The sequence below is a fragment of the Triturus cristatus genome, chromosome 10 (assembly GCF_964204655.1).
Source record: "Triturus cristatus chromosome 10, aTriCri1.1, whole genome shotgun sequence".
NCBI lineage: Eukaryota > Metazoa > Chordata > Amphibia > Caudata > Salamandridae > Triturus > Triturus cristatus.
Genome location: NC_140593.1, coordinates 1,083,903,891 through 1,083,920,472, shown reverse-complemented (window position 1 = coordinate 1,083,920,472; position 16,582 = coordinate 1,083,903,891). Strand labels below are relative to the sequence as shown.

General features: G+C 47.2%; 1 protein-coding gene across 1 annotated transcript in view; it reads right to left on the bottom strand.

Moving 5' to 3' along the window:
• Positions 1–16,582, bottom strand: part of INTS1 (integrator complex subunit 1) — a 625,364-nt gene that overhangs the window by 32,218 nt on the left and 576,564 nt on the right. The window contains exons 43-45 of the mRNA XM_085629257.1: positions 16,042–16,154; positions 15,402–15,515; positions 11,626–11,696 (exon numbers count right to left, since the gene is read on the bottom strand). Coding sequence (XP_085485383.1) covers positions 11,626–11,696; positions 15,402–15,515; positions 16,042–16,154 — 298 coding nt within the window. The remainder of the gene's footprint in view (positions 1–11,625; positions 11,697–15,401; positions 15,516–16,041; positions 16,155–16,582) is intronic.

Below are 16,582 nucleotides of genomic sequence, written 5' to 3'. Positions count from 1 at the left end.
CACAATGGCATGCATCACTGAAGACACAAAAACTCTAGCATCATAGCCAGCTGGATGGCAGTGAAACGAGTTTGTGTGGTATCATTAAAGGCATGAGGATACATAAAAAAATAAGGGAAGAGTTACTTAGCCTGCAACTTGTGTTTGAAGGTTGTAGTTCTGTAAATTCAGATGCTCTGCACACTACTGCCATCTAGTGTTGGGATGGACGCAACAAGTTGTTTTGCTTTAACCCTTTCGCTGCGGCGGGAATTCCGCCGCAGCGCTGGGGGGGGGTTTGGGGGCAGCGCGGTGGCGCTGTGCTCATGACGGAGCCACTCCGTCATGAGCCACGGTTGAGCTGTGCTCATGACGGAGTGGTTCCGTCATGACTCCGCCCACTGCGCTAATCGCCCGCACAGGCGGGGAATCAGCGCAGCGTGGGAGGAGCGGCCGCCAACGGCCGCGGCATGACGGAACCACTCCGTCATGAGCACAGAGCGACCGTGGCTCATGACGGAGAGGTTCCGTCATGAGCAGGGGAGGGGTTAAAGTATAAGCTTCAATATAAAGGTGTTTCGTGATCTTTCCCAGAAACCCACAATGCACCTGGACAAAGACTCCGCCTTCAATTTGGAGCTTGGGTTTCCTAAGTGGGGTTTGGTAAATGCAACAAAAATTGTTTGGTTGTGAGAATGGATTTGGTAGGGTAAATATAATACATTAGAGCCCTCTTTACATGTTCTTGTGCAATGCTGTTTTCGTCACTGTTTGAGTGTGTGGAAAGGAAATAATTAAGTCAATGGTCTGAATGACAAGCAATGGGGAGACAACCTTTGATGGTAAAATCAGCTTCATCCTCAGCATGTAGCTACTAGCCCTGCACAAGGAATGCTACTTTCCAAGAGAGATAATCAATCTATCATGTATGCAATGGCTCTAACTCAGATCTCATGAGTCTTCTGCACTGGGATCTTGAACAAAGATCTATGTTGTCTTTTTTGAATGTAAGAAGTTAAGTAAGCAGTTATTGCTGCCAAATGATGCCTAATAGATGTGTACACCAATCCTATTTTTTTGGTAGTGTTAGAAGTAGCAGATAATCTCCTGAACCGATGCTTGCAGTGGTTGTATATGCTTACTCATGCAGCAATGTACACATCTTTTCCATTTCGCGACATGCCTAATTTGTGCAGTATGTCAACGAGCTACGGGCAAAGAGTGCATATATTCCTCTACAAGTTGCCAAACTCTAAGACCTCAGGTGCTAAATCCCATGGTTCATTAACTTTTGATCTTTCAGCTAACCCGGATGCTGAGTTGGTAGGCCTGGTCTCAAAGGCAACTTAATGCACAAGTTACTTACTTGTGTAATGATATATCTGTAAGAGACATTAGTTAGTGATAGATTCCTTACCTTAGAATATCCCCAGGCGTCAGACTGGATCCGGAAAGTTTTTGTCAGCAGTACCCCTTCGCGTCGGTAGGCTTCGTCGTACGGCTCTGCGTACGTCGCTGGCGTCGTAGCCGCCGAGATGACGTCGTCAGAGCTACTTAGACGCGCCCACGCGCGCTGACCTCAGTTCTGTACACAACTTTTTCGTGCTAAGAGCACAGAGCCATGCCAGAGACCGACTACTGGGGCAATAGAACTAGGGCCCTGAAAGGGATGACCTGAACCCTAGAGAACAGTTCGCAGAATGGGGAGGGTGAGCGGGCGGTAAGGAATCTATCACTAATGTCTCCGACAGATATATCGTTACACAAGTAAGTAACTTGTGCATCTGAAAGAGACACATTAGTGATAGATTCCTTACCTTAGAATACATACCCAAGCAATACCAACCCCGGTGGTGGGTCTGCGAAGTGAGATTACACCAGAAAGTCACGGAGAACGGAACGGCCAAATAAGCCGTCTCTCCGGACCGGACCGTCAAGGCAATAGTGCTTAGTGAAAGTATGCAACGAGGCCCAAGTGGCCACCTGACAGATGTCTTGCAGGGGACACCGCGTCCCAATGCTGTAGTAGCTGCTGTCGTCCTGGTAGAATGGGCGCGTAGCCCAACATGAGATTCCTTTTTAGCCAGAGAGTAACAGGCTTTAATGCACAAGACAACCCATCGGGAGATAGTTCGCTTGTGCACAGCCCGGCCTTTCTTGGCGCCCATGTCACCAACAAAGAGCTGGTCATCCACCCAGAACTGTTGTGTGCGGTTGAGATAGAACGAAAGCGCACGTTTTGGGTTCAGACGGTGGAGCTTCTTCTTCTCTCGAAGGGTGCGGAGGTGGAAAGAAAGTGGGCAGAGTGACAGTTTGCCCGAGATGAAAGGCAGAGACTACTTTCGGTAGAAAGGATGGGCGAGGCCGAAGCACAACCTTGTCCGGATGAATCGCCAGGAAAGCAGGTTTACAGGAAAGAGCTTTGAGCTCACTCACCCGCCAAGCGGAGGTGATGGCCACCAGGAAGACAGTTTTCAAAGTTAATAACCGCAAAGGACAGTTATGAAGAGGCTCAAAGGGAGCGCACATCAAGTATGTGAGAACCAGGTTCAAGTCCCATTGAGGCATCACAAAAGGAATAGGAGGGAAAAGGTGAGTAATGCCTTTGAGAAATCTATTGACAACCGGGGACTTGAAAAGAGAGGGCTGATCAGGCAGCCTAAGAAAGGCTGAAAGAGCAGAAAGGTAGCCCTTGATAGTGCCCAGAGCAGAGCCCTGCTGGGCCAAAGAGAGAAGGAACAATAGGACCTCAGAAAGAGGGGCAGCAAGAGGATCTACAGCTTTCGCTGTACACCATGCCACAAATTGTTTCCACCGACAGGCGTATACCGTTTTAGTGGAATGACGCCTGGTTGCCTGAATCACATTACAGACTTCAGGAGGCAAGTCAAATGGATCCACGGAAGGAGGTGGAGGCTGGACAGGTTCGGGTGTAGGACCGTCCACAGTTGCTGCGACAGGAGATCCTCCCGAAGAGGCAGTCAGATCGGGGGATCCATGCTCATACTGAGTAGCTCGGGATACCAAACTCTTCGAGCCCAGTCCGGTGCCACAAGAATGACTTGGGCCCGGTCGTGTCTGATCTTCTTCAGCACTCTGGGCAGAAGTAGTATGGGCGGAAAGGCATACAATAGACCGTAACTCCACTCGCGACGAAAAGCGTCTGAGCGAGTGCCGCCTTGGAAACTCCAATGCACAGAACTGCTGACATTGCACGTTCTCTTCGGTGGCGAAAAGATCTAACCAAGGTTCTCCCCACTGCTGAAAGAGACCTTGCGCCACCTTGGAGTGAAGACGCCATTCGTGATCCAACATGCACCTGCGGCTGAGTTTGTCTGCCCTGGCGTGCAGGGTACCTGCGAGGTGTTGAACCACCAAGGAAATGCCTTGACGTTCCAGCCACGTCCAGAGACGTAGAGCCACCTGACATAGGGTCCACGACTCCACCCCGCCCTGCTTGTTGCAGTACCACATGGTGGTGGTGTTGTCTGGCAACACCTGCACTACTCTCCTCTTGACAGAGGGAAGGAATGCTTTCAGTGCAAGTAGGATAGCCCTGAGCTCCAAAAGGTTGATATGGAGCTTGGACTCCGCCGGAGACCAGAGGCCTCTGATCTCCGCCTCTCCCATGTGGCCGTCCTATCCCAGGAGGCACGCGTCCGTCACTACTGTGTGCTCCGGTTGGGGAAGGGAGAGGGATCTGCCGCTGACCCAACGCTGGTCCGTGAGCCACCATTGCAAGTCCTGTGCAGTGCCCTCTGAGATCTGGACGTAGTCAGACAGGTTTCCCTGATGCTGCATCCACTGGAACTTCAGGTCCCACTGCAGAGCCCAAATATGCCATCTGGAATGATAGATCAGCAGGATGCAGGAGGCCATGAGGCCCAGCAGCCTCAGGATCTTCCTGACCGAAACCCAGGCCAGGGCGAAAGATCGGAATCACAGCCCGAATGTCCCTGTTCGGGAGGATAAACCCGAAACTGCACCGTATCCAGAACCGCTCCGATGAAGAGGAGCTTTTGAGAGGGAATCGGGTGCGACTTTGGCATGTTAATGGAAAACCCCAGTAAATGCAGGAGGTCGGCCGTATTCTGGAGGTGGAAGACGACTGCCTGAGGCGAGCCCGCCTTCAACAGCCAGTCGTCGAGATAGGGGAAGACTGAAACCCCTGATCTGCGCAGATGAGCTGCGACCACCGCCATCACTTTCGTGAACACCCGAGTGGCGCTGGTAAGGCTGAAAGGGAGCACGATGAACTGAAAGTGCTCGTGGCCTACCGTGAACCGTAGGTAGCGCCGGTGGGCCGGCAGGATGGGTATATGAAAATAAGCATCCTGCAAGTCCAACGCTACCAGCCAGTCTTGCGGGTCTAGGGCAGACAAGACCTGAGCAAGCATGAGCATCTTGAACTTCTCCTTCCGGAGGAAGCGATTGACGTTTCGGAGGTCTAAGATAGGACGCAGGCCCTTGTCCTTCTTTGGAACCAAGAAGTAGTGGGAATAACAACCACGACCTACTTCTGGCACCAGAACGCGCTCGATGGCACCCTTAGCCAAGAGGGCCGCAACTTCCTGCTGGAGAAATGACAATTGATCCCCCGACATGCGGTGGTACTGAGGTGGCATGGCTGGAGGGGTAGACTTGAAGGAGAGGGAGTAGCCCCTTCGGACTATTTGCAGAACCCACCTGTTCGAGGTGATAGTGCGTCAGTGGGGAAGGTGATGGCAAATCCTGCCACCCACTGGCGTCTGGTGGGCCTGAAAGACCGGACTAGGAAGGCTTTGAGGCGGCGGCAGCAGGGGCGGTGGTGGATTGACCCGCCCGCTGTCCTCGAGATCCACCGCGGTGGGTCCCACGTCCGCGGTTGTGCTGAGGCTGCGGCTGCGCAGGCTTGCGGGTCTGAAAGGAACGTTCTTGGGCGCCTCAACCCTGACCTCGAAAGGAGCGAAAAGCGGACCACGAGCAAGTACGCGTGGTGGCGAGACCCAAGGACTGGGCCGTAGCCCGAGAGTCCTTAAAGCGTTCCAGGGTGCTATCCGCCTTGTCACCAAAGAGGCGTGTGCCATAAAAGAGCATGTCCAACAAAGTGTTCTGGACATCCACGGAGAAGCCAGTAGTTCTGAGCCAAGCGTAACGGCGGAGCTCCTCCGTTGTGGGCTTGACACAGCCGATTCTCTCGGCAGGGCACTAGTAAATTTAGCAGCATCTCTCCCTTCGGTAATGGCCTAGGAAAGAACCGCCCTTGCTTCCACAGGGCACTGAGACAGCACACCTGTGCCACGGTGTCCCACACAGAATGGGAATAGCGGCACAACAGGCATGCAGTATTCACCGCTCGCAACCGGGAACTGGCAGAAGTGAAAATCTTTTTCCCAAACTGCTCCAGTTTCCTAGATTCCTTGTCCGGAGGAGCAGAAGGGAATGCGCTCGGCGAGGCAGAAGCCTGGACAACCAGACTCTCAGGCGTCGGGTGTTGTGTGAGAAAGCTGGGGTCGCCCGGCTCTGAGCGATGGTGGCGTGCCACACCCTTATCTACAGGAACCCCTGTGTTAGGTTTGTTCCAGGTGCTCAACAGGATGTCAGTAAGCGCCTCGGTGAAGGGCAGCAACGACTCCGCAGAGGAGGATGGTGGCTGTAGCACCTCGGTCAGGAGATTGGTCCGGATAGGTACAGAAGGGAGCTCGAGGTTAAGAGCTTCAGCCGCCCTACGCAACACCACTGAAAAAGTCCAAACCTCCTCCATAGCCACGGAATAAGGGGACAGTGTCCCAGGGTGTGGAGAGAAATCCAGATCCACTTGACCCTCCATGTCGCCTTCCCATTCAGGCTCATCCTCAAATTGAGCTGCAAGAGGGTCTTCAGACCCCTCCCAGTACTCCCCTTAATCCATCGGTTGTTGAAGGGGCCGGTAAGGACGAGGTACCCAGGGAAATGGGACAAACTCCCCACCAAGAAATGTAATCAGGGGTAAGAGACCAATCCTGGTTCGGTGCCGTCTGGCGTCAATGCCGTGCCCAGCACCGGCGGTGGGACCGAGGCCGGCAGTGGCACCGAGGCCGGCGGCGCCGCAGGGTATGGTGTCGGTGTAGCCTAGGACAAAGGCGGCGGTACAGGGGCAAATCCACCCAATGGGGCCCGAAGGCAATCCGGAGGGACCCAATGGGGAAAACATACGGCGCAAGGAAGACACGAAGGCCTGTACCTCGTCCGGAGTTGCGTGCGGGCCTGGAAAGGGTGGGTAGACCGCAGGCAACAACGGAGGCTCCAACGGAGCCACGGGGGAGTGACCGCGCGTCCCGCGACCGGTGAGGGGTAGAGGAAGAGTGACATTGCTTCTTCAACTTTTTATGGCGCCTTGACTTGCCTGTCCCCAATTCCAGCAAGCGATGCTGATGGCTCCGCGACCGGTCCCTTGCCCTCCCACGGGAGCGGGACGTCGATAGGTGCGGAACCGATTGCCGGACCTCCAACAACTTTCGGGAACGCTCCCACAAACCTATCGGTGCCATGGCCCGACAATCGGGGCAAGCCTCGGGGTCATGGGCGTGCCCCAAGCAAAGAGACACGCGTCGTGCGGGTCCGCTACCGACCTGTTCTGATGGCAGGCCCTACAGGACTTAAACCCGGGCATCCCTACTGCACCAGGAGTCGAATACTCGACAAAACAAGTTGTCAGAAACCAAGTTAAAACTTTTAACTAGGGGTACCGCTCTCTCTCGGATCGGCGCTGCTGCGCGGAAAAAGAAAGAACTGATATCAGCGCGCATGGGCGCATCTAAGTAGCTACGACGACGTAATCTCGGCGGCTACGACGCCAGTGACGTACGCAGAACTGTACAACGGCGCCTACCGACGCACAGGGGGAAGAGGTGTGGCGCAGCGGCCAGGGCGACTGACACCGGAGGCTGGGGATTACGGTTCGATCCCCGGCACCGGTGGCAGGTCAGCCCAGCACCATGTGACTCTGGGCAATAGCTCGCTTAATCTTCCTGATGGCCCCCAGCGCCGGGATGCCTACAGGTAGCTGTGCGCTTTACAAATACTAGATTTTACATTTTACTGCTGACAAAAACTTTCCGGATCCAGTCTGACGCCTGAGGATATTCTAAGGTAAGGAATCTATCACTAACGTGTCTCTTTCAGATTTGTGGACCAACAGGTGTTTGCAGTAGCACCAAGTACCATGGCTGTAGTACCACCTAGGAGCCATAAAATTAGTGTCATGGCCTTTTGTCTAAACTTCCTCGGTACACAAGGGAAGAAAGAAAATAGAGTAAAAGTATGTGCAAATATCCCTGACCAGTTCATCCATAGTGTGTTGCTGATGCACTTTGGGTGTGGATACCTAGATGCGAAGGGGCATTTTGAGTTTTCTTTGGTGGCAAACAGATCAATTATGGGCATCCCCCATTTATGGAAGTACTTGGGGATCATCTCCCACTCGTGTACTGGTTGATGTGTCCTGCTTAACACGTCCATAATGTCACTGTCCATCCCTGGCAGATGCTCTGCTAGGAGCAAGACGTGATGCCATTTGGCCCAATGCCATACTGACTGCAACAATGCCAACAGCTGAGCGAAGTCAGTGCCTCCTTTTTTTGGATGATAACAATCAAAGATGTGTTGTCTATTCTTACTAGAACTGTCTTGATGCATGTAAAGTGATGTGAGTCCTAACTGTACTACTGTCAACTCTACAAAATTGATATGAATTTTCTGCTGTTGCTGCACTCAGATACCCTGAACAGTCAAATTTGCCTAGTGATGCCCCCTCACCCTTCGATTGAGGCATCTGTGGTGATGTCACGTGCGCTTGTGGGATGGCATACGATCTTCCCTGTAACATATTCTCAGAGTTCCACTGTAAGAAAATGCCCCTTTTTGACATGATCACTCCCACTTTTTGTCTGGTATTTGATGCACTTTTAACAGAAGTGCACTGGGTTCCTGCTATCCAGGTCCCCAGTCCACATCTCTTTCTCTCTTGTTCCCCCAATCAGCAATAACTTTAGCACCCCCTGTAAGTCCCAAGTAAATGGTACCCCTAGTACCAAGAGAAGGGAGGCTAAACAGGGTCCCTAAGGGCTGCAGCAGGTATTGTGCAACCCTAAGGGACCCCTCACCACACTCATGCAAGCTGCCATCGTAGATTGTGTGACATGGTGCTGAGAAAAGTGAGGACATGATATGGCACACCTTCTGTGTGCCATGCCTACAGACCCTGCATGTAATATAAGTAAGTCACCCCTACAGCAGGCCTTACAGCCCTAAGGCAGGGTGAATTATATTACATGTGAGGACATATCTGCATGAGCAGATATGCCTCTGTGATGTCCATGTTGGTTCTTGGACATTGCCAGTAAGCAGGGAAGCTATCTTGAGTATATGTACTGGGCACTGGTGATTACGAGTTACCCAGCTACATGATGGTTTCACTGAAACTCAACTTGTATTAATAGGCCCACACTGATTCCAGTGATGGATTTATTAATACATGCACACAGAGGGCACCTTAGAGGAGCCCCCTGAAAGCCTACCAACCTCTTGTGTACTGGCTGACTTGTGTAGAACAGCTTTCCACTACAGACAGATTTCTGACCCCTTGCAGTTGAGAGCCCATGCTCCGGCCAGAGGTGTTCTCACCTTCTCCAAGCAGGGTGGCTAAATAATCAGCAAATCAAGGCAGGAGGCTTCAAAGGCCTCTGCCACCTTTGATATGCAGACCGCCTTCCCCCCAGACTTCGGAGATACCACCCCCTGCCCTGAGGCCAATTTGACATCAGGACAGGCGGGAAAATTAGCTAGTCAGGAGGCGTGTTCCCAATCAGGCTAGTTCCACCCCTAAGGTGGGCTATCTGATGTGAACACAAAAACTAGAATGCCCCCATCTTGTTTTTTGGTGGAATTAGGCTCTCTGGGTCAGGGTTATGCCCACTTCCCACAGAAAGTAGTCATATAGAGCGTGCAGTCACCCTAAAGGTAAGTAGCCCATTGGCTACTACATGTCACTCCTCTTAATGCCCCTAAATTAAGTATTTAGAGGCACAGCTGATGCCAGGAACTTAGATTTGATGGATCCAGAAGAAGAGGAGAAAGAAGAGTCGCCAGGAAGCTAGAACTGAAAACTGCTGTGAACGTTTGGCTCCAAACCCTGCCTGCGCCAGCATCGATCGTCATGACCAAGTGACTCATCCTGCAGCTGAGTATCTGCCAAGAACCCAGGTAGACTGCCATCCTTTCGCAAATTGCCAGCAATCTCCCTTGCAGTGGAGGAGCTACTCCCCTGCAGTCCGCAGGCACCGAAGAAGCAGAGTACTGTTTACCGTGTTGCCACTCCCTCGTTAGCCCAATGTAGCAGCCCCGAGAAGAGGTACCTGTGCTCCTGAAGGGCAGAGAGGACACACCAGGACCGACCGGAGCCACACAGCACCAATACCTGGAGTATCAGACCCTTTCAGAAAACAAGGCCTGTTTAAGTCCAGTGGGGACTCTAATAGCACCGAGATTGAGCAGTTGTTGAGGGACGTCAGGACAGTAGAGACCCACTTCCAGAATGGCCCAGCTGTCCTGATTTCTGCCCCTTCAATCAGCGAGACTGACAACCGCGAGGGCCTTGGATGCACAGAGCCCGGCTAACCTATCTAATCTGCACCCTAACTTCCCACGCCAGGTACCAAAAAACCCAGCTGTCCCCCCTTGCTCCCAGGACCCTTAGGACCTGAGCCCCCATTGGGAGCTCCTGGACTTGTCCCCAAGTCCCTCTCTACAACCTGTTTCAAGGTGGGCCCCCTTCTTTCTACCGGTGTAGCGTGCAAAGTTACCAGTCCAACCAGGACCTTTGCACCAGGATGCCCCAGGGCAGGTACCGAGTAACGGCTGGTGGTACTTTGGACCTTGGCCCCCTACAACTCTAAGTCCAGAAGGAGACCCCAGAAACCAACTGTAAATAACCATACAACTTATGCCGTTTTTCCCATAGGAAAGTATTGCAGCGTAAAGACGCATTTAAGTGAACATTTTACTTACCTGTAAAAATCGATATTTAAAAAAGTACTTACTTGATAACGAAGGTCTTGGCATCAAAATTTACATAAAAATATGACTTATTTTTCTAAATTGGTCTCTGATTTATTTTTGAGTATATGTCCCATTTATTACATCTGTGAGTACAACAAATACTTATCACTACCCTCAGATAAACCTAAACGGCTCACCCACACTACCACAAAAGAGAGCATTTAGTGTTATCATTTTTGCCTCTGTGAACCAATCAGGGTTGCCTGGACACTCTGCACAGCGTACCTCGTTTTGGTACACTATACAGAGAGCCAGCTTCCTACCTCCACTATTTGAGATTGTGCTTTACCCTCAGCTCTAAAACTGCGCTGAACACTGAGCTCTACAAATATTAGATCTTCCCATTGACCCATCACTTGTGACAATTGCCAGGATAGACACTCCTATAATGGACACGTGCAGTCGAGAGTGCAGCACTAAAGCAATGCACAAAGCTTTCATACCTAACAATGTAACAATTGTTCTTTCTGTTAGAGGACGTGATGTCTGATAAAGAGGGTGCAGCCTCTGAAATGCCATCACTCTATCCTCGGTGGCATACGCTTTGCCTGCCTGTTACTGTGTTTAACATCAGTACCTAAAAAGGTTGCATCTGATTCACTGGATTACATATAGTGTGTGCATTAGCTTGAGACCGAGGATAGGTGAGAAATTCTTTAATAGCTTGCTCACTGCTGAAAGTTTACATTCTTGTAACAGTTATAGGTTGCTTAATACAGTATTTCATGACTTCAGATCCTGTGTATCCTTTTTGTTTTTGTTTTGTCACATAATGTTCATTGGAGCCACATGTATGAAAATATATGAATTTGACTTCTGTCCTTGTTTACATAGCTTACACACTCACAACGTGCTAGGGCATCCCCTTGTTGCCCAGCTACGTGATTCACAGACTCACTTTTTTGTTGTTGTTAATAAATACTTTCAAACTATGGCTGCCATGTGCACAGATTTTCTTTAACACTTCACTGGAGCAGAGGTCTCAATATAAATTTGAACAGTAGCGATCTGTGGACTAATAATCAAATTAAAACACAGAGCTCCCTGTTCATATTGCCAACACTGTGAACAAAGTTTTAAGAGGCGTTCTGGAAACATGGATCTAAGCAGTCAAAAAAAGTTAGAAATGGCCCACATCACCTGTTCTTGATTTTACCTGGACCTATATAAAACATTTTAAAAAGGTGAAGACTAAGATTGGCAGTATGAACAATTCATTATCTTGGAAGAGTAGTTTCTGTTCTTTTTGTCAAGTCCAGCACCATCCAGGAAGCAGAAGTAAACCCTTGACTGGTTCAAGAATGTTGCATACTCATGTGAACCCCCACGCGATGCTTCAGACTCTGAACTCAGCGACCAAGAATAGCCAACCTATCGTTTGCTCATAGAATGGGGTGGATACTATTGTATGATACAGATGGGGCATCTATGTATTTAAATGTGCCCTTACAGATTCGTTGCACTACCGATGGGCGGATTTCCTGCTGAACTTGATGCCAATGTATGTTGCTCTTTGTTTGCAAAACTCAATAAAAATATTTTTTTAAAAAAAGAATGTTGCATACTCACAGCAAAGAAGGCGAGAATCTCTGGTCTACGTTTAGACATTTCATCAATATCACCCAGAATCTGTAAGATATCTGAGAAAGAAACAAGGAAAACACTGAATCATTTAAGCAGGTGAGGTCACAATTGCTAAAGAATATAGGTGTTCAAAATGAAAACCCCTCAGAATCCAAACCTTGATTCTCCCCAGCCCCACTCAAACCACTGTCTTCAAATATATACTCAACACCTTAGAGGCGGGAAAGACAGGGAAACAAGGTACAACATGAATAAAGGAGGTAAAGGGACCCATAGTCATCCAGTTCAGTCCTTCGGTGGAGGGTCATGCCACAGGCACGCTGTGATATCTGCTTCTTCTCTGTGTGTTTTTCTGGTCTATGCTCATTGACTCAGCATCCAATTGCCCTCTCCCAAGTCTAATCTCTACACGCCACTGGTGTCAGTCCGCTCTATCAATTACCTTTTGCCTTCAACACTGCGCTTACTACTGGTCCTTTTAATCAGCTTCCCTTCTCTTTTAGTTTAAACTAGGATTTATTTTAACTTTAGTAGGCCCAACCATAGAGCACAGAGGAGAGAACAGACATAATGGAAACATCTAACAGCAGTATTAACAATATCAAAGAGATTTACAACAGTTTAATTATTTTAAAGTGTAAGATAATGTTTTTCAGATCCGCCTTAAAGCCAACAAATGAGCTCACTGAAATCTTGCCAACTGTATTCATAACATTGGTCTCACAACAGCCAAACTCCTTTCTCATGCTTGGTACCTGAATATGTAAGCGTATCATGCATAATGAGAGTTGTGGGTGTGTGTGAGAAGGGGGGGGGAGAGAGGGGGTGTCCCTCTGAATCTACACAGCTTGCAGAGGCAGCTGATAAGACTTTTTTCACCCACTATGTCAAACCAGCCAAGGAGAAAACTCTTGAGGGGGCACCTTTTCACTTTCTTAGCAGCAAAACCAATTGGGTCCATTATAAGCCTCTTCCAATCCCAGACAAACCTCCGCACTTATTGTGTCTTCTGCTTCTTTTCAGAAGGAAATATGTCTTATTCAGGCAGTGGATGCCTGAGCTGCAGGAGGGTGAGCAGTGGTCTTCATCTTGTACTCTCCACCACCTACACCTACATATAGTACATGCCGGTGAAAATTTGCGAGGCATCATTCTGTACTGATGAACAAAACAAACAGTCTCCAAGTAGCAGACTAATTCACAGAACATAGGGTTTGCATTAATTTCTACAGTTTCTTTGGTGTATTACCTAAATTAATGCCAAATAGCTTGTCTTCATATCAGGCAGTTCACTGATTAGATCGGAAGAAAAATCCACTGCCAGTCCACTTGTACTTTCGGTTGTCAGAGATCACTGTATGCAATCCATATTATCTAACTATTGTTGGATATATTTATGTGTCACGTCCACCCTAAACAACAGAAAAGGTGAACTGAGGGGCAGTAGAACAGTAGCACCATTCATGAAGTAAGGCATTTTCACCTCTTGTTGGTGACATACAATACAAGATACTCTGGGACATAAGGGACCACTCTGCTCTGCTTACCTAATGAATAGCTCTCCTTCTAAAACGACATAGATTGCCAACGAGCCGTCTTAAATACGTTCTTGGGTTTACCAATTTGGTTCTTATGCTTGTGTCTGGTTCTTAGGAACTAGGCTTTAAGCTAAATGAAGGGAAGATGGATGAAGCCCCTAACCCAAACCAATGACACAAGGGCCCACTTCCAAACTGCTGCCAATTTTCTGAAAGAATGAAAATCTTGCCCTCAAAGTGGGCCAAGGCAATGAACTAAAAGCTTCACTTATGAGTTGGTTCTTGAAGTCTTGCGTGATGAAGAAAAAAGTATGTACAAGTTCTTAACAGTCCCTTTCTGAATAAAATGCAGAACAATGCAATTTTCCTGTAGCTTTTGTGGAAAATAACAGAGGTATTAATTCATAACCGCACTGGTTTTGTATTATGTGCAAATGTATACTGTGGTGAGCTGAAAAAGGTCCTCGTCACCAACGGGGAAGCTCACCAGGCTCTCCTGAGCCCTTTAAGCCCACCAAGACAAACATGTAGCTAATTTAACTTTCCGAGTTGTATCCCAAAAGAACACAATGCTGGAAATCTTCCCAACGCTATATATATCCAGCTCCCCACATCCAGACGAGGAAATACCTAATGTCTAAATGCTCGAAGTTAACAGCTGATGAATTACCATGAAGGACACAATGATCTAAGAAAGCTGGACAGGCTCCCTCCATTACATCTCTGCCACAATCTGTGTATAGATAGAGTAATTTTTCATTTGATCCAACCAACCGCTCACACTACATCGTTTGTGCAGCTCTGCATTAGACTCGCTCAACATTCACGGAGAGAACCCTTTCTAGGAGGATATGAAATAATTGCTCATTACCATATGAACTACTGAATAATGAGATGGCACTACCTCAGGTTACACTCATATGTATCTTAACCTACTATGGAAGAATTTAAATTTTAGTAATTGCAGAGCCTCTTTTTCTATTCACAGTTGCTCTCTTCTTCTGCTGAGATTTTTGAGTCAGCAAATTCTTAAAATATGAAATACGATGATGGTCTGTATGGTGATGTGTCATGTTCTCCAATTTAAGTACTGTTTTAATCTCCAAATCTTTAATTCTTTAATTTTCTGTTATATTTAGGTTGTAAACGTCTGTGCTTTGTGATTGAGATCTACATGATGGTATGATAGATCTCTTAATATTTAGGTATATACTAAAGCTGTGCTAAATCTGTTTGTTGAATTCTTGATGTATTTATGTTAGATTTTATATGCAATTGTGTACGTTGTTATGCTATTTTTATGTCAAAAACACAAATCAATCAGTCAATATACCAAAGTGCTCAGCAGTTGTTAGAACAGGACATGTTCATCACTACAAAAATCACTTAAAATTAATTAAATACCCTTTCAAATCAAAATACTGGCTATTTTCTTCAGAGGAAGAAGAGGCAAATGTCAGAAAACTGAAATTCCAAAACCTCAAAGCCTGGGTTTAAAAGCAGGCTTTTCCTGCATGGATGAACAAAGCAATTTGGGATGGCTTTAACCGACATAACTCGGATTGAAATGGAACTCTTAGTTAACAGTGACATCAAAAACACTGTCAGCCCTTCTCTCTTTCAAATTAACTGTTGTTGTGAGAGCTGCTTGCTCTCTGTTATTCTACTGGTTTACTGTATCAAACAGCCATAAGTGAGGCCTACGTCAACAGAAGTTCAAGTATTCAGTAACACAGGTAATTATTACAGGTCGTAAGCACTGGGTAAAGTCAGTTTCAAGGCTTATGTTGCAAAGGGGGATACTAGACGAGGTTCACCAGCCTGACTTTAGTACAAGCTATTAATTTTACACACATAGCTACAGGAGATTCTTAAGGTCAGTCGGACACAGAAGAAGTGACCTCTGCCTAAGGAGGTTGAGAGGCTAAATAAATGTTTGACAACTGTTAGAAAAGCCACCATCTAAAGTAAAGTATTTGCTAAACTGCATGCGCTTCAGAAAAAGATACAATGATGGAGTATGTGTGCTATTCATATATTTCCTGTAAGTAGTGGATGATACATTATTGGTTTCCTACTTATAAATGTTAAAGCTTTCATAAGGTTAATCTTACTCTGGACAATAACACCACAGAATTGTGATGAAGAAACAAAAAAACACTACAGCTTGTCGCGAGAAATCAGCTTTCTCATAATGCAGTGCATTCTATGGTAACCCATTACCTTCTAGAGTCTGGCTCCTGGAGATCCTCTTTAGATATGGAGCCATTTCAGCTGCTGTTAGAGGAGTGAACACAGACATACTGACTAGAGGCAGAGACCCTGGAGTAGCCTCATCTGTAAAGCAAAAGAAAATGAAAAATCAGATACAAACATACTTTCTGAAAAAGCCCAGCAAGCAGATGACTATGTAGACAAAAGATTCTATGTGATGACTCCGTTTCACTGAGACACTTTTTTACTTTCTACATCAAACTCGGACCCAAAGTAAAAAGGTAAAAGCATTTTAATATATTTTAAGTTTTTATAAGATGGTTAGTTTGGTAGTTGGCCTGAAATGGAAATGTAGAAAGAAGAAGAAATCCAACCCACCTTGATTAAATTGCAATCATCTGAAGATAAAGACAATTTGTATTTAGAGATAAAATCATGAAACTGCAAGATTGTTGCTCAAACTGCCTACAATAGTGTCTTGATGTTTTACATTACACGCCAGTGAAAAACTTTGCAAATCTCACAAACTGTTTGTATTATAGATATGATGTGGCTACATAACAGTGTTTACAATGTCAAATAATTAGCCTTTATAGTTGGATGGAACACAATCACCGGCTTATGAATGGTTAACAACCTATAGGCTCACCTTCTTTCTCTTCTTCTGATGTCCTTTCCAAACCGCCAGTTTTACTAGGTAGGCTCAATCCAGCCAATAAGGATTTCAGCATTACCAGATCACTGTTCTCCGAAGAAAGACCACTGAAAAAAGAAAAGGAAACACAAGAAGATATATTAACAACTACCAGCTCATCAGAGAACATGCATATGAAAGTCCGGATAATAGAACCGCTGTCTAGGCATGAGGAGTAGGATTGGTGCATAAGAGAGGTTAACATCACAATTGACCAAGATTATGATCACAATGATTGAGGTACTTTTAGCATCCTGAAGAGTGTCAAAATAGCAACACTCAGGGTAGAAATATTTCCAGCACCTCTCTACTGCTTAACTAGTCAGGGGAATCAGCCCTATGACATAAATATCAGATATGGAGAACTTTCAAGGGAAGGTTGTTCATCTTTCTTGTGAAGCACCACTCAGTGTGGAGTTTCTAGTTAATAGATGTTGTGCTACAAACACGCTATTTCATGGCAAACACTTCAAAATGTACAAATGAACCCACTTGG